Genomic DNA, 24,370 nt, shown 5'->3' with positions numbered 1-24,370 from the left:
TTGATGTATAAAAGGGCTCCCTTGGGAGCTCCCCAAGCACACCTTATCTGTAGCACTGCTCCTTATCTGCCTTTGGGGGACCCACAGCTCCTCCCTCCTTGACAAAACCCCTTTAGAATACAAAAGCTCTTTAGAAGGGCCTGAGACAGAGCAGAGCCAGAGCCTCGCTGGGCAAACAGGCTTTCAGAGATGAAAGGGCAGCTCAGACAGCTATGGCTATCCAACAGCCACCATATTTCCCCCTGGAAGGATCGGGAAGAGGTGCCCTGAGGTGAGGCTGGCCCATTCAAAGACCTCAGATCGCCCGCAGTTCCCCTTCCTCCTGCCACACAGCCGAGACAACACATCCCTCAAACATTCTTGGATCCCAACTCCTTCATTAGTTGTGTTATGAGCTTTTATTTAAAAAGCACATTTAATACAAGTATAGTTTCGCAGATACAAGTTTTCACTTTGTATTCTACAAAAGTCTTTGAATATTATTCTCTTTACAAAATGGAACCTTACAAAAATACTGACACTTTAATGTTTTTATACAGTTTTCTCTAGTTGTAGTTATTTCTTTCATTGTAAAACACTGTCTACCACAGAACTACGATATCTTAGTTGATATTAAAAAAAAATTAACTCAATGCTTCTTTAAGCAGCTAATGTAAATAACACAGGTCGAGACACAGTTTATAATCATAGTGGATATAGCTAAAATTGTTTCAGAAATAATATCTTACATAGTTAACTTTTAATGTTTTATACATTATTTATATAATATTTATATATAAAAATCATAGCTTGCTAGGAGTTGAAATGAAAGGACGGCTTCTGTAGTAAGGATGTGCATGTGGTTGATTCATGTGGTTACATTTAGCCCTTTGAAAGGTCTGCATCCGCGATCGGAAAGCCTTTCTTCCTTCCTCCTTTCCTCGAAGGTTCAGTAGAAAGGATCTCTGTCTACTGCCTAGAGTGGGGCCTTGCTTGGAAGGACACTTACGGATAGAAGAGGAGAACAACTCTACGGAGATTTAACCCATGTGTTCTGCCCAGCAGAACCTACCGAGAACTGCCCTAGAGATCAACCCCAAGACAAGAGTGCTTTACACAGCTTAGCAAGAGCGGCCCCCACAGAGACCCTCGTCAGCTCCGAGATCCGGAAGCGTAGCCTCGCGGGCGTGAGGCTGTCTGTCTGCTACTCTGGCCCATTCTGACTTCGAGTAGCCAAAAGGTCGGTGAGTTTTTCACTCTTGCCCCTTCGCTCCCACGTCTCTGGTGCGTAAGGCTGCTTTCCATCAGGTGGCGGCAACGCACGCCTTTGCTGGTGTCGGGACCCTCCCAGGAAGCCCTGATGGGCACACAGCAAGGGCCTCGAGGGAGAAAGCAGTGACCGAAGCTAGCTAACTGTTACTGAGTGTGCAGGTGCTGGGTGACGGGTGAACACAACAGCCACATCCCGCAGCAGACGTTCCCCCATCACAGCATTATGTGGCAAAAGAAGACAAATGAGGGCCAGCACCCTCGATCTCTTCTGAAATTGTCCTATTTGTGAAATTCACTCATCCACAAAGAGTCTCCTAATCACTGAAGTGAGGGGTTGTGGTTGCTGGCCTGCGGGCCGGGGGAGTGAGGGCTGAGGCCTCAGGACTGGGAGCTTGGCTGCAGGATCGAATCACCTGGCTTAGAAACTCTGCTCTTGGCTTGTATTTAACTTCCCGAACCGAAGTCACAGTACAGAATAGAGTGGTGTGGACAGAGAGACACGAGACAGGAGCCCCCCGATGGCTATTTTCTTGATTCAGTGCTATTTCTGGCATTGTGTGCTACAATGGGAACTTGAGCTTTTCTCACAGGTCTGGGCTTCCTCGGGTCACAAGGGTGACTGGCAGACTCTACGCAAATCGTTTTAGTGTTTGTTCCAGAACAAGCCCGTGTTCACTAGAACATGAACACTTAAACCAATTGCACATCCAGGATTTCGGCACTTGGTGTTAGTTTGCTGTTGTTTCCACATAGGTGAACACTACCTATTTTGGAAGGCCACAAAGTAAGACTTTTTTTTTTCCTTTTTAAAATCGGTTGGGCAAAAGATTGGAGAGCAGCAAGAACTTGCTGTCAGCAGTCACTGTATAGAACAGCTCAGGCGGTGGGCGGCCCCTACACCATGTTGTGGTGATTGTTCCTGTCAATAATGTCCACAGGTGAAAGGATTTCCTTCCGGAGAGCGGGGGGAGGCAGGGAGAGTGTCGTCTTGGTCTTGAAGAGGTCGGACACAAAGAAAACCTAGAAGCACAAAATGAGACATCCAAATCAGTAACTGGCCTCCGGGGTCTGGGCATAGGCAAAGGGAAGGTCATAGGAGCACAGACTTTGGGAAAAGGGGACTCCAAACCATAGATCTCTGAATAGGGAAGAATCATATAAAGACCATGTATATAAATATTCCAAATTGTGTTATACAGATAGGGAAACTAAAGCCCAGGGAAGGACAGTGACATGCCCCAGGCTGCACAGCTGTGGTAGGAGTAGAACTCAGTTCTCTGGACTCTCAGTCCAGTGCTCCATATCCAAAACCCTACTTCCTTTATTTCTCAAGGAAAACGAATAGCGATGAAAAAGAAGTTCCTAAACAAGGAAGCAAGTCGTAATTAGTCACACTCATTAATCCACGATACTTTCCCTTTCCTCATAAAGAAATCTAGGGTGTGACCACAAGAGATCAGCCAACATGAATTCCTATCAGCAGGACTGGAGAAGGAAGCAGTTGTGACCACGTTTTCCTGGAAGCCCAGCGAGCTCAACAATTTGATGGGGGTGAAGAAGCCGGGGCTTTGTTGCTGAGGGAGTCAGCAACTAACCCGGAGGAGAGGTCAATGAAAACTCCTATCGCTACTTCCCGAAGTCCTTCCTCCTTGTGAGCACGAGACCTCACCCAGTCTTAGAATCACTGAGGAACATTTACTGAACACCCAGCCTGCAAGCTTACGGGGATGGCTCACTCGCAGTTTCTGTCTCGATTAGCTTATGATGACAGATTCAAGAACTTGGTGAGTTGGCGGAGCAAGAAAAATTTGTGCTTTCTATTAGATGGCAAAGTAAACACCCAGACATCCACTTGAGCCACTCTGCAACAGGAGTTTGTATTGAGTATAAACCATAAGAGGCAGCTATCAGTCGTGTCCTTTAATAGGGAACACATGGCTGGGATTCGGAACGGAGACTAGAACACACTTTCCAATTTCCTTATGTCTAGCAGCTTTCTGGATTGAAGAGTCCCTGTCCCGCCGCGGGTCATGCACTCACTAATAATGACGGTACTGTGACCTCATTCTGGACACGGTACAGGCTAGCAAGTGAAGTTCTTAATTTAATAAAACTTCGCCAACACCAAGGCTCAGACCAGCCAAGGCCCAGCAGTAGTAGGGACTTGCATCCCCTGCTGAACCAATTTCCAAAATGTCCTTTCTGTAGAAATACAACAATCAACAAAAGTGCTACAAAAACCACAGTAAGAAACTGGCGCTGCTGGTTACTTGGGAGAAGAGGTGACTAGAAGACAAACGGGAAACAGAGACTTACCAGCCACTACAAAACCATGACACCTTTTGCATTTTGTACCCATGCCACAGATCACCTACTCAAACATTTGCAGCCCAAGTGCTACTGAACACACCGTTCACCAAAGGAAAAAACTAAGCCTTCTGTCCCTTTCTTTTCCAAGGAGGTATAAACAGTGAAAGAACTGAGCCAAGGCAAGAAAAGATTTGTACCCAACCCTGCTGGGAGGTGCCGGGTCTCTCCCACCTCGAGGAGAGCCTTCAAGTGCTCCCAGGATAAGGAAATACTAACGAATGTGATTAAAGTTAAACATGGAGACAATTAAACTTTTCAACTCTTTTCTGACAGGTGCAGAGCCAGTGCTCCCACCTCTACCTGGAAACCACCCTCCCCTTCCTCCTTAGCTTTGTCTCGGAGGAAGGCTTCGATCAACGCCCCCATGGCGGGCTCTCAGCGGTACTTATTCCCGCCTAGCAGCTGGCCACACCAGATAAGGGCTCGTACTGCTCTCGTTTCTCGGAGATCTTTCTCTCAGCTTCATCCCACCTGCTGAAGACAAATACAGCAGAGTTCGGTCTCCCAGCCCTCAATAAACATCTTCCCTTCAAGATTGTGACACCACCTTAATCTACTGGCTTATATTCCAGTTTAATTTTCTTAGCTCATACCTACTGCATATTAGGGTTTCCGTTTCCCAGCTGCAAGATAGGGATAATATGGAGGTTCAAGGCAATAATGTACTTGAGGAGACCTAAACCTGCGTCTGGAACATAACTCAGTAAAAAACATTTCTTTCTGTAATGCTCTGGGCCCCAAAGTGATGACCTAATGGACCTAGAGTAAGCCACCCCCCTCATGTGTCCCAGACCTTGCTTGTCAGCGTTTCTTCCTAGATGGGAGGCCTCTTGAGGATGGAATCCGGGCCCTAGTGATCCTACATCACCCACAACACTTAGCACCGAGCCTTGCCCACACCAGGGGCTCAGTAAGTGTTTGTTGTTGAGTTTCTAAACTCCTCTCTACTGGAAGCAAGCACCCTAGCCTTCGATCTTATCGGCACAGGCAAATCCCCCGACTTGAAGGGAACCGCGCGCTCCTACCCTGCGTGTGCGCGGCCGGCGGCAGGATGAAAGCTGACTCAGGTCCAGCAGAATCGCCCTCTAAGCCGCATTTCGCTTTTGGCGTGGCTTGAGCTCACACAAACGCTTTTTTGGGATCAGGAAACCCGATCCCGTCAGGACTCAAACAGGGCTCAGTCTTTCTAACGCTTGAACAGCAGAACACAAAAAGGACTAGCAGAAGTGAAAACTCCGCTCCGAGCAGCTCCATTTCCTGCAGAAGGTGATCTCCACCCAAAAAGAAAACCCAGAGGCCCAGGCGGGGAAGGGTCTATACAAGTGAGGTAGCTCTCTGAGGTCCAGGGAGCGGCTCCCAGCCCGCAGCCCCGCTGCCACAGATCTCTGCGTAGGAAAGAGCACGGTGGCTTATAAACAGCAGCGTCGGCAAGCCGGAAATCTAGACCCCAAGCCGCGAGAACAGTTCCCGTTTGCGCTGCCCGAAGCATGTGCCTTCAATTCTATTTCTCCGATTCCTTGCATTTTATAAACTGCTTTTTCACGCTGAACATCTGCTCTGTGCCACGCCGAGATTTTAAAGATAAATACACTTAAGGGTCTTTGCCCTCCAAAAGTTCACAGGGCAATGAGGGGGAGATCCTGGTAAACAGACAGCTTACAATGCAGTGTTAAGGATCAGGATAGAGGGAAGTCAGGGTGTTGAAGCAGCCCAGAGAACGTGGCGTCTAATGCAGACCGAAGGGGATGGGAGGGGGCGTTAGAAGGCTTCCCCCAAAGGAGGTATATTTGAGCTGAGCTCAATAAGGGTAAGTAGGAGTTAGCCAGGTGGGAAAGGCCAGGAATGTCGTTCTAGGCAGAGCACAGGAGTGAGAGAAGACCGCACCTTCAGGAGCCGAAGGAAGGAAGCTTAGTCTGGCTACGGCCAAGTGGTCAGTAAGGCTGGAGAGGAGAGAGCCAGATCTCGAGAAGCCTCCGAGGACACCTTAAGGAATTGGACCTTATCCTCGTGGGCCTCAGGAGTCACGGTCAAGGCTGTCGCAGGGAAGCAGCATATTGAGAAGACAGTATCTCAGAAGCAGAAGGAGTCAAAAAGGGAGCTTAGAACCTGAAGGCCAGGGCGCCAGGTAGGACCTGCAGCATGCAGGGGAGGACGGGCCCGCGGCTTGGTTGTAATACCGGCGAAGAAGACACAGATGTCTGAACCGCTGCAAACGGACTGCGGTTGACAGAGGTGCTGTGTGCGTGGGGGGGTGGTTATGTGTGCAGGGGAGGTGATGCTTTCCTTTCCAGTTCCACGTTTAACTCCAGAAATCTTTGCACCTGTCCCCATCAAAACTCTTAAGGTCTGGGCAAGCACGCTAGGGGAAGAACATTCTAGCTCTGCTTTCCTCTGCCTTCTAATATTTGGGGTCCCTCCTGTAGTATCTTGGGGAATTGGTTCTGACCTTCTCCTGAGTCAGAAAGGCAGGCTCTTCTGTGACCTGGGAGTGCAAGATGGCCTGATGGGACCCAAGCCCTCAGGACGGCAGAGTCCTTCAACCGCGAGCAAGACTACATGCAAACAAGGCAGTTCCAGGCCGAGGAGTCCCATTCATGGTTACGAGGAGGTAAGAGGCCTACAGGGAGTCTCCTTGCAAATGGCGACTATCTCTACTGGGCCATTGTGTACTGGCAACCAGCTCAGCCCACTACAGCAAGTCAGACTTGTTTTCAAATCCAAGCTTTGCTGTTTTCAGTAAAATACCTAACTGAGGACACAGGACACACCTCCGAGCATTACTCTAAGGGTGTGTTGTAACAAAAGCACAAGGATGACAACGTGCCTGGGGCCTCGTAAGAGGTTAAGATATGAGCCACTGCCACTGGCTTGTGTGTCCAGTGCCTACCTGTACAAAGTCACTTCTCTTCCCCTTGCCCCTTTGTGGGAAGGCAAGAAACAGAGAAGGAGCTAGAAAAAAGGAAAAGGAAAAGGGGGGAAAGAATGATTCAGAATATAAGCCAACCGGTAGAAGTCAAGCCAGACAGGAAGACCATCTGCAGGTGGGAGTTTTCCACAAGAAAGATAGAATCAGATCTCAAAGTCCTGTAATTGCTGAGGCTATTTTGGGGAATGAGTCAGCACAATCAAAAAGGAAGATGTCTCTGATGTCCTGTCGCCGGCACTCACGAGTTCCAGAGGCGCCAGCCCCCTGGAGCCCACACCGTCCAGCACCGCTGGGGTGCTGCCTGGCTGGAGTGCACCGAGAACCAAGCCGTCCAGGAACCAGCATTCTGGCCCGTCACCAGGTTTCCACTCCCACTGCTGCAAACGGCCAACTCAGCAAATTCTGCGGGTCATGTTGTAAAGGGTAGATCATGACGGCAAAATTGTTCTTTACATGTTTCTGGAGTCCTGGAGTGTGTCGACTTCTGAGAATGTGTAAGTGAACGCCTTGAAAAGAGGAATCACGTCCTCGTACACTGAGATTTTTATAAGCCCCCCCCCCCCGAGCTTAGATGCCAGCACAGGGCGGATAAATATGGATAAATACAAAAAGAGAAGAATGTTGGAATCTTCTAACCAGAAGAAAACAGCAAGTTGTCCGTTCTGGTATTTCTCAGAGTGTCATCCTCAGATCATCTATTTCAGAACCAGCTGGGGAATCGCCCGAGACCTACCGGAAGTGGGGCCTGAAGTCTGCATTCAACGACCCTTACAGGTGTCTGCTATGCAGACTCAAGTGAGGAGAACCATCAGTGGACACTGTACAGATGAACAGATGGGCTCAAATCCTACATCTGCTACTGAATGGCTGAATGTCTTACACATCTTGGAATTGCTTTGAGAGCCGCTCTTTTATCTGTACACTGGATTTCGTGATACCTTCCCCATGCTGCCCGTATTTTCTCTTTGCTACCCACACAGCTTTCAATGACCTTCCATCTTAGCCCTAGACATAGGCTTTCAGGCATAATGCTACACCATATTTCCACTTAGACTATGACCTACTCAAGCTCATGAACTACTCAGAGCCCAGCAACTATAGCCCCCAATAAATTCGAATCCACCCCATGTGAGGATAGAGACCATGTGCTGCTCCTTTTTTTTTTTTTTTTTTTTTTTTTTAATTTTTAAGTAATCTCTACACCCAACATGGGGCTCAAACCTACAGCCCCGAGATCAAGAGTCGCATGCTCCACCGACTGAGCCAGCCCGGCGCCCCTCTCCTGCTCTTTTTGCAGACATCCCCATGCCTTGGCCCCTGGATTTCCTTTTGGCATCCCGCTCTCCCATAATAAACAATCTCTTAGATTAAAGGAATCATTTTCTTTGCAGGAGACAGCCTCGGGACCTGGCTCACCCTCATGCCCTCAGTGTACGTCTAAAGAAAAGCCATCCTTGGCAGCCCTGTCTTTTGACCAAATCAGACTGACACAATTGCAATCATCACTTCTTGACCTCAAAAAAAGGCCTCCAGTGGCTTTTGGCACTGGGAACTTGCCAGCGTCTCTGTTGAATAATTTCCTGGTCTATCTGCGAGGGAACTTGACGGGGTGGAAAGAATGTCACGCTCGGAGTCAGACAGCAGGATCTGGTCCCCAAACTGCAACTGCTGTGTCACCCAGGCCAAGTCACACTCTTGTCGGGGCTAGAATTTATCCAAAGTGAAGAGGTTTGTGACTTCAGATGATGGATCTGCCCTGTACTTGGGTACAAACATTATTTAAAAATTCACTTTACTGTCAGGCTTCCACGGAAGAACTTATATGAAAACACTTCCTACCCATACAGGGCCATTCAAATGCTATCTTAGTTACCATGGTTCATGGCCATCCCTGCTACTGAGGGTTGTGAACGAGGTTAGTCTCACAAAAACAAGGAGGGCTCTGAGCAGCAGAGGAGAGAGAGTGGGAGCCATTCTGGAGAAGAGAGATCTGTGGTTGCCCAGGGGACCTTCTGGGAAGGCACTTCTAGGTTATGATGAAGGAGGGTTTCTGGGAAGGGGGAGCTCCTGGCTGACAGCTCTGATAGTGGGGTGCTCGATCCAGCAGGAGATGGGGTTCACGAACACCATACAAAGGGAAAACAGGGGCTGGAAAGAGGCAGGGGCCCCCACTTCCAGAAGCTCTACCTTTTAAAGTTTTCTAGGATCAGAAGACACACTGTATTCTCACTGTTCTCATCCATCCCTGTGTCTCTGCAACATTCCTTCTGTGTGAAATGCCTTTCCTTCTCTTTTGTAGCTCATAAAAATGTCCCCTCGTCAAGGTTCCATCTCCCCAAGGAATTCTCTCTAGCCTTCTAACACCCTCAGGAAGACGTATCTCCTCTCTTGTGCTCCCATGGTCCCCATTCGATCAGTGTTTTTCAAACTGCATGTCACAAGTCATTAGTAAGTTACAAAGTCCATTGACTGGTGGTCACTACTGGCATGTTTAAAGGTTGAATAACAAATAGTAGGATGTAACACACACAGGGAAGCTAAGTCTTATCGGGTGAAATGTTTCAGTGACGTGTGGGTGCCTCTATTGGGTTATGATGGAAAATGGTTTCCTTATCACGGATCATGGTCAAGTCTGGGGAAGCTCCCGCACGAGAGCTCTTTAAGGACCCACTCTTCTTAGCTCCAAACCTTTAAGACAAAACGTAGTACATCCCCGTGACACACATTCCATCTGTGCTGCACGTGCCGAGTCTGAGCACATTTATTCAATGAATCCTCAAACCAAAGACTGTGGGACGTACTGTCATCCCCACATCACACGACGGGGAAAGGTGCCTGAGAGGAAGTGACATGCACAACATGCCTAATGAGCGGATGGCTAGTGAGACGCCCCTTTTAGAGTCTTCTGCCTCATCATTCATCCCAATTGTCTCAGCAGGGCAATGAGAAAGGACATCTGAGAAGGACGCTGCAGAGACTGGAGGATACAGTCATCATCTGTTGGGGCCAAAGTCTGCCTCCACCTCACCTTTGCTTCCTTCTCTCTCCCATAACCACAGTCTGGCACCCCTACCCACAGGAAAGTGGGGGCCCTGAGGAGGCAAGGTCAGCCCCAGGGCCTACTGGGCAAGGAGCTAGACTTCCGCTGGGCCAGAAGACATTTGCAAGGTCATTTCATCCATTTCCCCGTGCTCAGGCACAAGGATAAATCTAATGGGAATAGATGGGAATCTTCCATTAGAGAAGGAGACCCCACAGATTCCTAACACAGACCAAGCACATTTGGAGTTCACGGTCTTAGTCCGGTGAGATAGAATTAAGAGCACTGGGATCTGGTCCCAACTCTGCCACTGTGTCCTTGGGTGTGTCACACCCTCTCTGCACCCGTTTCCTCTTGAGGGGTGTCGCCACCAAGCTCTTCTTCACAGTCCTGTTCTTGCCTGTCTCTTCTCTCAAGGTCACCTCACTGGGGCAGAGACAAAGAACACCCTCGCCCTTCCCTACATCCTGGAGGAAGACAGCAGCACACAAAAGAGTAACCGCTAGCCGAGCTACACCCCCAGGGAAGAGGAAAACCAGGAAAGACTCTGCTGTGTGTTTATGACATCCAAGAGCAGCTGCTTCCTCTGCCGAACCCACAGCAATGGCGGCCTGGCCCTGCCCTGACCCCTCCCAGGGCCCCATAATTTGCCATCTGCGAGAGGGTCAGGGAGGAGGTGACCAGATAGGCAAGTTGTCACCAGACAGGAAATGAACTGATGTTTGTTGCCTCGTCTGAGTCCCTGGGTTACTCCAGGGGTGGGTCTGGTAAGCCCAGCTGTAGAGCTCCTGTGTTGGTAGGGACAACTGTGTGTGTGCGTGTGTGTAGATGGGCAGGAGGGGGGCTGTGAGGGTCAGTATGTGCCTGTGTTTGCATTGGCTTGTCTGCCGGTGCATGTCTGTGGTTCTCAGTGCTGCTGAGAGAGAGAGAGAGAGAGAGAGAGAGAGGATGGCCGTCTACAAGTCTGGACGCTACCTGGTCTGTCCGTGTGCCTCTGGGTCTCTCTACCATTCACATGTATGAAGATGGACGTTCAGTGTGCAGGCCAATCCCACTCCACGTACCCATGTTTCTGTTCAGTCCATGACGCCACACAGGCTTTCTGTTTGTGATGAGTGCCATCATCTTCCCTTTCTGGAAAGGGTTCCACGAGTGAGCAGTGGGCGGAGGAAACTGAATCTGCTCCTGCTTGGCACGTGGTTTTTGTCTAGACACATCTGCTTGCTGGGACAGGACTTACTCTCCACAGACCTGGGTGAAAGTGCTAAGCTGTCGTGGCCTGTTGCCCAAGGCTCCGCAGTGACTCAGCCAACATTCAAGAGTGAGGCACTGTTCCCACTTAGAGACAAGTCCCCATCCCCAAATAGAGGCCACCTTCACGGACACTGCAGGGAGACGGTGCCATCTGAGAAGGCAGGTCGAGCTTAATTACTACAAAGGCAGCTATGCCTTTGAACTTCTGTGGGAGAAGGTCACAGAGCTCCGGGGCCTGCAACATCGGCTCACCGGATGAGGAAACTAGGCTCAGAGGGGAAGTGTCTGGCCTGAGGTCACAAGCTCATTCATCACTCACTCTTTAACCAAGGCTAATTAAGCACCTACCGTGTCAACCGCCACACCAAGCCTGAGGACGAACAACCAGAACGTGAAGCCATGGGTTTGCTACTGAGACCCTGGCCGTCTAGCTGGGGAGACAGACATTTGAGCAGAACCACAATAAAACCAGGCCGAAGGCCACGGCAGGAAAACCACACAAAGGGCCGTGGAAGCAGGAGGGGAAAGCCAAACAATTCTGTCTTCAGGGAAGAGGGAGGGGAAGGTGTGGCAGATGAACAATGGTCCCCTGAACATGTCTGTGTCCCAATCCCCAGGACCTGCTAATATGTCACCTTCCATGGCCAAACAGACTGCAGATATGATGAAGTTAAAGACCTCAAGAGGGGCAGATTGTCCTGGATTAACCGGCTGACCCGATGACCCCCCAGAGCCCTCCGCAGAGGGAGGCAGAGTCAGAATCTCAGAAGATGGTGATGGAAGCAGAGACCAGAGAAAATGGAAGAAAGATCTGAAGAGGCAGGACGGCGCCATTGGCTAAAGAATGCAGGCGGCCTGCAGAAGCTGGGGAAGTCAAGGAAGCAAACCGCCCCCCCCCCGAGTCTCCAGAAGGAACGCAGCCCGCCAACGCCTTGATCCAAGCCCACTGACACCTATTTTGTAACGCCGAACTCAGGAACTGCAGGAAAATAAATTTGTTGTTTTAAAGCCATTAGGTTTGAGGCAATTTGCTGCAGCAGCAACACGGGAAACACAGAAGGTTCTACCAGCGATGGGGTGAAACCAGAGCCATGCTCCATCAAAGGGGGACCGGCATCTAAGACAGGAGCTCAGGCAGTGGGAAACGTTGAGAAGTCTGGTGTGCTTGGAGGTGAGGGGAGTGGAGAGGAGGAGACCAGGCCCTTGGGTCTTACAGTGCTGGTTGTCGACCACCTGCGGACAACCCTGGCTTCCCTACCTTCTCTCTGTGGTACTCCATCCTTTGCGTCCCTTCCTCGTCTCTTTAGAGAACAATCATGGGTACAGGGTAGGACAGGATTTTAAGGGGACTGAGGATGCTCTGTGAAAGGTGCTCATCATCACGGCTGGCACAGGGAGCTCGCAATACATGTTCGCAAGTGTTAGTTCTCTGTTAAGGTGGTGGGGGGTCCAGTGAAGCCTGGCTCAGGTAATCAGGCCGAGGGTGAAATGGATTCTGGGGTTCCTGGCACCCGGGAGTGGCCTCGTACCATTCTGTGCTGCCTCCTCCGGGTCCTCCTCACACCCCCACGAGACGCCCCTGTGCTCTGTGTTTCAAGATCCATTCAATACAGCCACATTCAGAGAGGAGTGCTGGCTTTCCTGGGATTCGCTGGGACAGCCAGCCTTGGTTCTTGAGTGGGAGTTTCTGCTACGAGACCCAAACAGAGCAGAGGCCACGGGCTTTGGCCTAGGCCACGAATGCCATGCTGCAAAGCTCTACCTGTGGGGCCGTGGTTCGCCACCTGTCCTCTCCCCCAGGGACTACAGGGCGCTCAGATGGCAGGTTGCCCAGACCTATCTCCGGCTCGGGCCAGGGTTGAGCTCTGTATGTCTTCCTCACACTCAAGGCCAGGATGACAGCTCTTGTAATGGCCAATCACCCACTGCCTTTTCTCCTCCAAGCTGAGCACTCTTGAGCTCTTGGGCTGACTAGCCACAGCGTCTTGCCCTGGCCTCTCTGATGGCGTCCGTGACGTGGACGGCTCTGTGTTGTGATGCCAAGCCTGTCAGGACCACGAGCTCCTGAGTATCATGAGTACCAGACTGGGTGTTAGGCATTTGGAGAAAAATCGTAAATAAGATCAAACCCCTGCCCTCATGTGTTTACAGCTAAGTAGGCAAAAGATGGAAAGATATTTATCATCCTTTTCCAAACCGTCTTTACTCCGTCAAACAGGCTTTTAAATTGAAAGGCAATGGGGGCGCCTGGGTGGCTCAGTGGGTTAAGCATCTGCCTTCGGCTCAGGTCATGATCTCAGGGTCCTGGTATTGAGTCCCACACTGGGCTCCCTCCTCAGCAGGGAGCTTGCTTCTCCCTCTCCCTCTGCCACTCCCCCTGCTTGTGCTCTCCGTCTCTCTCTCTGTCAAATTAATAAATAAAATCTTTTTAAAAAATAAATAAATAAACTCAAAGCAATGACCAGATCAACCCAAAGGGTGGGGAAAGGCCCTGTGACACCCTTAAATGATGCTCCTTAAGCAGCCTTCTATGCTGTTCTGCCTCGGGTCAACTCTGGCTGGCCTCACCTCCAGCAACACCCTTCCTTGCCCCGTGCACAGGGCAAAGCTCTGGAGTCAGGGGGCATGTGGGAGCAGCCGTTGACCAGTTCTGACCTTAGATGACTTGGCTGGTCTCTCTGGAGTCTCAGTTACCTCATCTCCAAAATGGCTGCATGTGTCTAAAAGGAGCCAGTGGGTAAAGGATCTAGAATGGTGCCAGCACCGAGTCGGGGCTTTACAAACGCTAGTCCCGAACTCCTACCCCGCGCTACAGTCAGCCAGAGCCGAAGAGGATAGAAGCCAGACCCCTCACGTCCGTCTTGGAAATAAACCCTGCCCTCCCGGGCACCGTCTCACCGCACACGGAGAGTGCTCTAGGCTATGCAAGAGGACAGCAACGAAGCACCCCAGCACCTTTTTAAATCGGGGGTGCAGGAGACCCTAACTAAGGCAGCACAGAGAAGGAAACACAGCAGCAGGCCATCTGCCTGCCAAGAGCACGGCTCAGAAGGGCACAGTCAGCCAAGGGTGACCCCTCCCTGCAAACACCAGACCCCTGCTGTCACTTCACGTTAAAGGGCCAGTGACAGCTGCTCTCATTAACGATTTGCTCTCACAATTTCTCTCCCCTCTGGCCTTGACTGGGAAAAAAAGAAGAAAGTCATGAATACAACCATCGAAACAGGCAGCCCCTTGGCAAGCAGCTCAGATGCGACTTTCTCCGTCGTGCCCTCTCCGATGGCCCCGGCCCCCCGCCCCTCCCCTCCCGCCGCACCCTGCATTCGGCCCTCACCTGCAACGAGGCGCGCTGGGGGCCTCTCGGTCACGGCCCCGAGCCACGTTCTAAGTCCCGTGCTGGCCGGCGCTGCGAGCAACTGGACTGGCGTTTCCCTGGCAGCAAGGGCCCTGCCTTACTCACGCCTCTACCTTCAAGAGAATGGCCCTTGTAGTGTTCTCAAGGAAGACAGCCACCCACTGATTCTCGTTGTTAGTTGGTTAAAAACCACATTTATTCTGAGCTAGATGCCTTGAGAGGCACTGGTGAGACAGGGAGAGCAACACGTACGTCGCCTACGGTCCCCGTCCTCGGGGAACTTTACAGTCTCAAGGGAGACACACATCAGCAACGTCAGCACAGGGCGAAGCACGCCGTCAGAGGAGAGTGCGAGAGGCCACCGTCGGGAGACACGGGGCCGCAGCCAGGCTTAGAAAGGAGGAAAGGCCGAGGGCTCGTCCAGATCTCTGGATTGTTCATGAGTCCTACAGTCGGTGGGGCAAGGATTATACGCACAACACACCCCATGTACGTGGTGCCTAAACACCCAGCCGTGACTGTGCTCTGGGATCCCGCGGGCCTGGCGTGAGCGCCCCTGAGTGAGGCCCAGGAAGGCACAGGATCAGAGCAGGTGTGCCTCGCGCTTGCTGCATAAGCCCCTCAAAACTTTAAGCAGGCAAGAAAAACAGAGATTCTTGAGACGGAGGCTCAGGGAGGTGGGATGCCTTATGCCGCACTCACTGAGAGTCAGGGATGAAGTGTGAGGAGAGAGTAACCCGGTCACCTGGGGCAAATGGGAACCCGGCCCCTCCCAAGGCCATTCTCTAGGCCCTTCTCTTGATGGACAAGGCCCTTCGAGCTAGCCAGGGGAAGGCTTAGCCTTGACCCAACTCCCTCTTCTCCAGCCAACACCAAGTTTAGAGCCTGACCAAGTCACCCTAAAGGTCACAGTGGGAAGGGTAGATGTTTCCCAAGAAGCATGTGAGCACCAAATGAGTCAGGAACACCACTAGTCACTTGACATGTGACCTGGGGCAAGTTCCTTCCCCTCTCAAATCCTAAATGTCCTCATCAGTCAAGTGACCAAGGTGGACAGCATCTAAGATCTCCTCTGGCTGCAATGTTTCATGAGCCCAAACCTTCCACGGTTAGAGAGAAGAGGACGTAAGAGATTCTGCTGAAGGAAAACTCACAGGCTGGAAGGAAAACAGAAAATACTATCCTTTTACTGAAGGGGTCCTGGGGTGGGGGGACTCTGGATACCCCGGGCAGAGAAAAGGATGGAGAGCTCGCTAGCTTTGGTCGCTGAGCTGGAAACACGGAACAAGCAAGCCGTCGGGGCTTTGCTTGCGGACCGAGGACGACATGCTACTACTCACTATGCAGCAGGCCACCAGGGCTCCTTGAGCAAATCCCGCCAGCACATCACCGGGATGGTGCTTGTGGTCGGACACACGCGACAGTCCCGTGTAAAAGGCCATCATGATCAGGGTGAACTGCAGGAGGGGCCGGAGCAGGCGGGCCCCTCGCCAAGTGAAGCGGGCCTGCAGGTACAGCTGGAGAGAGGGGAGAAAAGGAACACACATTAAGTGCATTAGACTACAGGTCAACACCCACTCCGTTTCCACTAAATGGAACCATCTGGACTTTCGGGGGCATGGTGTACAAAGAACATTCAACCTGGATATGACCTCAAGTCAGCTCCTTAAACCTGGAGCCTTAGTTCCCATACTAAAAAAAAAAAAAAAAAAAAAAGGAAAAAAAAAAGAAAAAGAAAAGAAAAAAGAAAAAAGAGAAGAGCCGAGGAATGCCTCAGAGCCCGCTGCTTGGCACATTCTAGACACTTCATAAACGTGCGTTCCCTTTTATCTTCTTCATGACTGAAACGAATGAAAGCGTAGTAACAGCGGAGTAAGGCTTCTTCTCTGCAATCGGTGACAATCCATGCACTGCATTTGTGTGTTTCCCTGGAGATCGGGCAGCGCAGTCCCCACACTACTTGCCGCTTAGGACCGTCTTGGACAAATGCAGGATTGCTAGGAGAGGTTCTCGTGATAGTCACAAGGGGATGTTTCTGCTTCAACAGAATGCACCCCTCCCGAAGATCACGTTTCCAAGTCACCACTCCCAACTATGGACTTTGGAGCTCGACTATAAGGAAACCCATAAAGCAACCAGACAATGCCGGAGAGCTTTCACACAGAGGCTGACAGACACCGGGCTGGGTGGAGTAGAAGAGTAACCTGAAGAAAAATGGAGAAAAAAACCACCTCCTCTGGCCGAAGCAAAGAAGTTGAAATGACGTCAGCGGAGCATTGTCCCTCAGAGTTATCTAGCTGCAGTTTCCGTTCTAACCTCTGGGCACAACCTACTTCCCAGGTTCCTGTGGGAACTTGGGAAATGAGGGGGAAAAGGCAACTGGTCCAGGGGGACTTCCGACAACAAATCAAAGGCAGGCACTGGGGGAGACCAGCAGAAAGGGGGAGCGCTCGGGGGGGGGAGCCGATGGCCCGAAGATAGACCTGGGAGAGCGGCAGAGGCGGGACTCAGCCCTTCCTGAAACACAGGGACACCTTCCTTCTGGCGGACAGGAAGGAGCAAGCCGGTGGCTGATCCTGAGGAGAGAGATGAGTGGAAGTTTCCGGAGCCACTCCTGCCGGTGGGGGAAGATGGCCTAGCACTGACTCCTCAACTACCTGGAAGGCGATTTCAAAAACCCAGGCCTCCACAACAGCAGACAACTTTATAATCATTATGAATGCATTCTTGGGCAATCTAAGAATAACAAATGAAAAATAATAATAAAGAATGTACGGATGGTGGCTGTTAACAAGCGATAAAGATCAACAGCCTCTCGTATGTGAAACATAACCAGTGAACAACCTAGAAGAAGAGGTAAAATCGTCACAGCAGCCCAGGTGATTCTACAAACAGTAATTAGCTGACCAAGAACTACATAGGACCCTTTAGGAAGTAAGGGACACACAGGACAAGTTGAACAGACAGCTACAATTTTTATGTATAGACACTCAACTTATAAGCTCATCAGGTTGATAACGTAAATCCCATCCGATTTGTAGGGACATCCTAAAAAGATCTGGAGAAAAAGACTTGAAAGAAATCATGCTAAAAACAAACTAAAAGGCCCAAACTGTACAACTAGCCAGAGCACAAACCAACAAATAAATAAGCCAGGCACTCCAGCAGGTGCTAAGGACACAGAAATGGGAAGCTGTAATTCCTGCCCTATAGACCATTCATTCGTTGGGGGAATCCATAAACACAAGCAAGGGCACTTACAGGTTTCCTAGGAATTATGAAGAAAGTTGGGGAACCAAGGTCAGTTACTAAGGGGGAGGGGTACTTGACTTGAGTCCTAAAGATCAATCTGCATTTGCTAGGAGTAGAGGGGACAGCGATGCATATTCCAGGCGGAGCAATGGCTTAGAAGCCAGAGTTCCGGAGAACCTCACGGCTTTCAGTACAGCTCTTCAGGGTGGGGGTGGGAGGACCGATGAGCCACAGGGCTACAGAGGCAAAGGGGGGCAGTTCAGGAAGGGTGTGGATATCAAACTAAGGAACTTGGCTTTTACTTAGTAGGTCAGTCTTTCTCAAACCATACTCCGTGGCATACTAAGGGTCTTTTAAGCAAAGAGGGTAAATGCTCTATAGGAAATCCTTACTTTCATTACTGACAATACTTACTGACATTTACAGAGTATCTGTCTATCGAATCGCAATTGGGAAATGTGACTGTAAGGAAATGGTGAAAAATTAAATTATTTTAAGCAAGGCCCTCAGTACCATCAAAAATAACCTGTAGGTCAAAGGCTACCCCCTCGTTTGCACAGAAATGAGCCAGCAATGGATTCTGTAATCGTGAATCGAAAGATCCTTTCCTTCTAGGAGTGGGCATGGGGTGACACTGGCGTAGCTCCCACTTGACACAAGTCTTGGGGCAAAAACACCAGTCCGTTTGCATTGTGCTCACCATGATCCGGCCATCTTCCAGCATTTTGGCAGTGGACAAGGGCCGGGGCAGGGACAGAAAGAACACCAGGTGTTCATCAGAAAAATCTCACCGAGCCTTAGGTTTTCTCACAAATAAAATAATCCGCAGATCCTTAGAAAACGCTCCTTTAAAATCCTCCAACTCCTCCCCGCCCCTCCGTGCAGAGTTTAGGTCATGGGCCTTGGAAATCAGGGTGGGGCAGAGGAAGGGTGGGTTTCCCAACCGGACATGGCACACATCTCCCCTTCCACTGACTCAGATACTTAAGCCTGGAGCTGAAGAAAAGAAAAAAAATAAATAAATACACGAGAGGAACTTGAGGAGAGAGAGGAAGAGACCAGTCATCAGAAGAGCTCCAGGAAGGGAGTGCTTATGAATGAGAAAGGAGCAGGGGCCACGGGAAAAGAATGCCTTGGGGAAGCAGTCAGATGTGGAATGGCCAGCAGCACTCTGAAGCTTGTTTTTCGCTCTCCCTCAGGAACGAACACATCGACTCAGACCTTGAGGTCTCAGGACTGACCTTGGCGTCTGCAGCTGGGGCTTCAGGGGGAAGCACAGCAGCAAGAGTAGCGTGAGTTTGGGGGTGAAGCAGCCCTAGCTCCATCACTTCCTAAGTGGGCGGTCCCTCAACTTCTCATCTGGGAAACAGGTAAAAGAGCATCTCCCTCTCTGGGTTGCCAGGGTCAAATGAGACACACAGGACTGGGCACTCAAGGCATTCTTCAGAAATCTGTGTCACCCTTTGCCTTGGTGAATGAGACTTACTCAATGACTGTGGCTGATTTCACCAAAACAAGCAGTTGACTAAAGCGAAAGATTGCACAATGACCTTCCACATTGATTTGAGAAGCTGGTCGCAACAGGCTTTGAGGTTGACCAAAGGATCTAATAAGCCCTTCCGCGCCCCACCAATCCTACTGCTAAATGGATTGGCTTTTGCTGGTTTATACCCCAGTTCTCGTGAGGCTCTCCATACCAGGGACTTGGACCTCACTGTGGCCAGAGAGAACTTTCTGGAGCACACTGCTCCCTTGGAAACCTGAGCCTGGGGACAGGATGAGAGGCAGGAGCTGCATTTATTCCCATTCCACGGGAGGAAGTCACACTCCTCACCACGGTGATACCGAGGCCTTGTCCAGAACCAAATAGTAGGGAGACTTGCCCAGACTCAGAATTTCTGCGGGGGCTTCAGGAAAGTCGTAAGCACCCTGCAAAAGGGTGGTTAGGAAAGAGGTAAGCAGAGCTGGACAAAACCAGAAAGGCTGAATCCCCTTGACCTCTCACAGAGGTCAACAGCCCTGAGGTCCTGACTTATCTTACTTCCCCATCTGCGTGAAGGTCTCTGGGCTGGCAGAATCCACTTCTAAGCATCAGTGTGACCCTGCAGAAAAGGGTCTGGTTTGCAATCAGAGCAAAACTAAATTTGACTCTTTTCTCTGCTCCATGTCACCTGTAGGGCCCTAAACCCGTCACTCTGCTTCTCTCAAGTCCTGCTTTCTCTTACACAATGAGATTTGTTCATTTAAAAAACAAACACCTGTCGTGAGCATCTATTCTGCTCAAAATTGTGAAAGATGCAAACATGAATAAAGTTCCTCGCTGAAAAAAAAGAATGTTAAAATTAAAAATCAAATCTCGTTCCTTTACTAAGATTTTTCTTCCAATTGCTAAAATAAAACGGCTGACTGTAGGCAGGAAGATTACAACAGAAAGCTGTAGGTCCTGCCCACGAACCCCCATCCCCAAAATGATGTATGTGGAAGTCCCCAGCACACCGAACTCACTCCATAAATGGAGTTCTCTCCTCCTTCGTGGTCCTAGCTTCAAAACTGGGGTCCTGTGGAATTCCAACAAAACCTCTTTAGAGAGGTCTGTCTGAACTCGTGGGCTCCTCTGGTCTAAACCAGCAGAGTCAGATGTGGGGGGTGAGTCACACTGGGTTCTTGCAAAGTCATTTGTGTTTCATTACATGATTTGCATACTGGTGAAACAGGTCTGTACTGTCCTCTCACTTCATTTCCATCGCTCTTGGGACTGCTCTGCTCAGAGTGAAAAGAAGGCTTTTGTCCTTCCTTATGTCCCTGCTTGCTCTCTTCCTGGAAGTCTGTCCAGATCACTGACACCCATAGGGAGAAACTTTCTCCCTTCTCTCATCTCCGCTGCAGCTCACGCTTGGCTCTGGTCCATGTGCCTGGTGACTTGTCTACGTGGTGCAGAACTGGAATTTCTCTCTGGGAAGTTATTCAACTGCTTTCAGGACAAAAGAAGAATTTTTAGTGAACTTTTCTCCTCCTTCAGGAGGGAATAGGCTCTTGTTTTCTGTCACGATCAAGGGGAGAAAAAGAAACTACCAGTTTGTTGAGCACTGTTCCAGACACTGTTCCAGGCGCTTTACATGACCTTACCTGCAATGATCACAATCATCCTATTGGATAGACACCACTGTGCCCATTTTAGAGATGAAGAGATCAAGGCCCAAAGGCCATGTCACTTGCTCAGGGTAACAGAGAGCCATGATTTACACTGATGTGTCCGAGCTCTAATCACAGAACCTGGCCTCCTTCGAGGGACTTAGTACTCTGCACACAAAGTATTGGTCTTTGTACTGGACTTCTGTCTGAGGAGAAAAGCAATGTGGAGACTACAGGCTGTCGTGGGCTAAAGGACAGCCTATAGGGGATACCTGGAAGCGTGTGCTCCTGGAATTCACCTGTCACATACTTTCATTAAGGCCACTGTCTAAATTGCAACTGTGTAGCTTTTCTAAGAGTGAGAGTATTAGAATCTCCGCCCTGATTCTAAGCTAAGCAGAGCCTGTGAACCGTGCAGTCAGTGCCCCTCAGAGTGGAGTTAGCAGCTCTCCCCTCGGGGCGCCGTGGCTCAGTCCACCCGAGTCGGAGACCTCATCCACCTGTTCTGAGACTATTCACTTTTCAGGCTTTCCACACCAAATAGGAGGTAGTTTGGTGTCCCCAGATGCTCACACAAGGTCTGGCTCAGAAACTGCCAGATGGATGGATGGACAGATAGATGGATGGACAGATGGACAGGCAGATGGGTGGATGGATGATGGATGGATACAGGCGGGGGAAAGACAAGGGAAAACATTTACATCTGATACGGCGGTTTATTCCCTGTAGAAACCACAATCTTGTCCCTGCCAGGGGTTTCGCCAGACACTCCCAAGATCTGTGGGCATGTCTCGTGGGCATACCAGACCCCACCATTCTGCGATTCTAAACGCGCTGAACAAAACCTCAATGACTAACAACCACAGGCCAGGGAGCATGGCTGTCAGAGGACAGCCACTTCCCTGTTTCCTTGGTATCCAACAAACCCTTTGACACATAAACAGTTCCCACGGGTGCCCCAGTCAAGAGTCAATACGTCAATAGTTCAGCAAAGAGGCGGCAAAGGCCTTCCCTACACCACCTAGGTCCTTTCCGACCAATTCAGGGAGGAGGGGATGAACACGATTCTGACCGGAATGGGAAGGAGACTGGCTTGGGGATGTAGAAGGCCTGCAACTGAGTCATTCATTCATTCGTTCATTCACCCATCAAATATGCACTGCATACTTAACCAAGCGTCAGACCCTGTTTGGAGCCGTGGGGTACAGTGGTGAATCAAGAGACAAAAACGTCCCCCTCATGAAGCTTACAATTTATCTGGTAGAGAAATTAAAATAGACTTCAGATGGTGAGAAATTGGGGGGGGGCGGCAGTGGTGGTGGAAGAAGGCTGCAAAGGGAGTTAGGGAGCATCACCACGGAAGGCTTCTCTGACAAAGCACCCTGAAGAAGGCAAGGGGGCAAGGTGCTCATTCGGGGAGGGAGTCTGAGCAGCAAAGGAAAGGCCTCGCCACCAGCTTGCTGCTTCCTGATCTGAGCTGCAGGAGGAGGGGCTGGTCCTGAAAGTCCTCGAAGCTCTCACTGCACCCTCCACCCCCTGCTTCCTACCGGCCACCACAGCTGGACTGAACTGAGAACGTGCAGCTTGCAAATCACCGCACATAAGCGGTTCTTCTGCTCTGCCCATCTTCAGCTACTGGCAGCCTTCCCCAGCTTCTGCCACCTCCAGTCCATGCTGGCTTGGGGGCCCCAACTCTAAGTTTCCATAAGGACCTACACCTGACCCCCCGCCCCCACACAGTGTACCAAACTGCTGTCATTGTCTACTTGCTCCCCTAGACTGAACTCCCCAAGGGCTGTGCCCATGACTTACCGATGTCTCTATCCCCACTCCTAGCATGCTGCTTGGTCTATCACAGTCACCCACCAAATACGTGCTGATATGCCTAGTGTTGAACCCACGCTGAGGTCCTTGAGGGCAGGGCCCAGGTCTGATTCATGTTAGTAGCCCTGGGAGGTAGCAGAGTGCCTAGCACAACAGAAGCAATGCCAGGTATGCCCCACAAACTGGGGCCTGTGCGGGTGTTGGCATTTTATCCAGAAAGCCAAGTAAGTCATCCTCGGTCCCTGACCATGGAGGTACAGGGCCGGTCCAGATGTGGTTCTCTGGGGCTTAGGCCAGGACTCAGGGTTAGAAAAGCATCACATATGCTTATATATGCTGTGGGTTTTTCCTATTAGACTGCATTAATCGCTAACATGCCTTAACCTCATCTGTAAGCTTCTATGCCCAGAGATAATTTGGTGTTTGGGGCATGGTTTTTCTAAGCTAACCATTTTACAAATCAAAACCTAACGTGGAGTGTCCCTCAGAGCCATGGGAGGGTTCACATGGCAGCTGCTGCCGACAGGCCTGGAGTAGGGGTGGCTGGTGCTTCCCATCCCCCCCAACCCCCGTCTTGAATGCCAAGGTAATGAGGGCATAAGTTTGTCCCGGACGGCTTCCCATCTTTTCTTGTTGAGCTTGGGGTAGATCAAACTTCTTTCAAACAGAACCACAGAGATTGAGAAATAAGTAGATTCCACTCTCCCATTTGACATATGGAGAAAGTGGGGTCTAGAGATGAAAAGTAGCAAGAATCCTGCAAAAGAGACATGACTGTCTCCACTTTTCAGAGGAGTACTGAGGCACGAAACCTAGGAAAGCAACCCCTGGATCCAGAGCTAGTCGTGAGGCGACGGAACCATCCAGGTCTGCCAGACCCTGAGGGCAAACGTCGTCAATGCTACGCCCAACTGGTTCAAAGGTGATTTTCCCCAAGGCCCCAGGGGGAGATGCACTGGGGGAGGCCAGGGTCTCCTCTGCCCACCTCCATGGAGAAGCCCCGGGGGATGGGCCAGGGGGCTCCCCTGAGTGCAGCATTTCCCACAGACCCTGATAGGCAGCAATGGTGCTCGAACGTGCTCTAGAAAGCTTTGCACATTGGACATTCGGAGGGCTGAAATTTCTGCGTAGCATCACGTAGAAAGGAGCCTGGCAAAGAGCACTGTCCTCTTTGGAATTTAGCCTCAGAGGTTGTTTCAGGGCAAGATAACCTTAGAGCTAAACATAGAGCCCTGTGTTTATATGTTGTATATATGGCTATCCGGGAGTTGTGCATGTTAAAACGTGTGTATTTGCAAAGCTTCTCCAGCATGTGGTGTGTGCATGGCTGTGTGTACGTGTGCAGTAAGACGCTAGGGCGATGGAGGAGTAAGAAGGCTCTTCTGTTCCTCCGACCATCTTCCCTGCCTCCTTCCCTTCCTTCTTTCCAGAAACATAAAGGCACTATAATTTTTTCCTCCCTCAAAGACACAAACAAACATTCGGTCCGAATCTACCCCTCACTCCTCACCCCTGCAAGAGGAGGTCTCTGGCTGTAATCACAGTGGGTAGGAGGTGGTCGTGGGGGGGGTGGGGGCAAGCGGGGTAGCCTCTCCATTAAAGCAGATCTGAAGAAAGGCGGGTTGCCTTCAGGTGAAATGGAAATTAGGGTCAGGAATTTATATCGTTTTGTTTTGTTTTGTTTTGTTAAGACTCTATGTATTTGACAGAGAGAGAGGGAAGGAGAGGGAGAGAGCACACAAGCAGGGGTGAGGCAGGCAGGGGAGAAGCAGCAGGCTCCCCGGTGAGCAAGCAGCCCAATGTAGGACTCGATCCCAGCATCCTGGGATCCCGACCTGAGCCGAAGGCAGCCGCTTAACCGACTGAGCCACCCAGGCACCCAGGAAACTTATAGTCTTTCAGTTTATCCTGGCGAGGCTGTTTTTTGTGTTTTGAGAGCAGAACCATGAAAAAAACAAGACAGTGA

General features: G+C 50.5%; 1 protein-coding gene across 1 annotated transcript in view; it reads right to left on the bottom strand.

The window, feature by feature from the left end:
• Nucleotides 1–2,082: 2,082 nt before the first annotated feature.
• Nucleotides 2,083–24,370, bottom strand: part of PLPP3 (phospholipid phosphatase 3) — an 80,531-nt gene continuing 58,243 nt past the window's right edge. Inside the window, exons 5-6 of the mRNA XM_040627259.1 lie at nucleotides 15,537–15,713; nucleotides 2,083–2,271 (exon numbers count right to left, since the gene is read on the bottom strand). Of these exons, the coding sequence (XP_040483193.1) occupies nucleotides 2,146–2,271; nucleotides 15,537–15,713 (303 nt within the window). The 3' untranslated portion in view covers nucleotides 2,083–2,145. The remainder of the gene's footprint in view (nucleotides 2,272–15,536; nucleotides 15,714–24,370) is intronic.

This window comes from Ursus maritimus, unplaced genomic scaffold (genome assembly GCF_017311325.1).
Source record: "Ursus maritimus isolate PB19 unplaced genomic scaffold, ASM1731132v1 scaffold_12, whole genome shotgun sequence".
Taxonomy (NCBI): Eukaryota; Metazoa; Chordata; class Mammalia; order Carnivora; family Ursidae; genus Ursus; species Ursus maritimus.
Note: the sequence above shows the minus strand (reverse complement) of the source record. Positions and strands in the feature narration are given on the sequence as shown.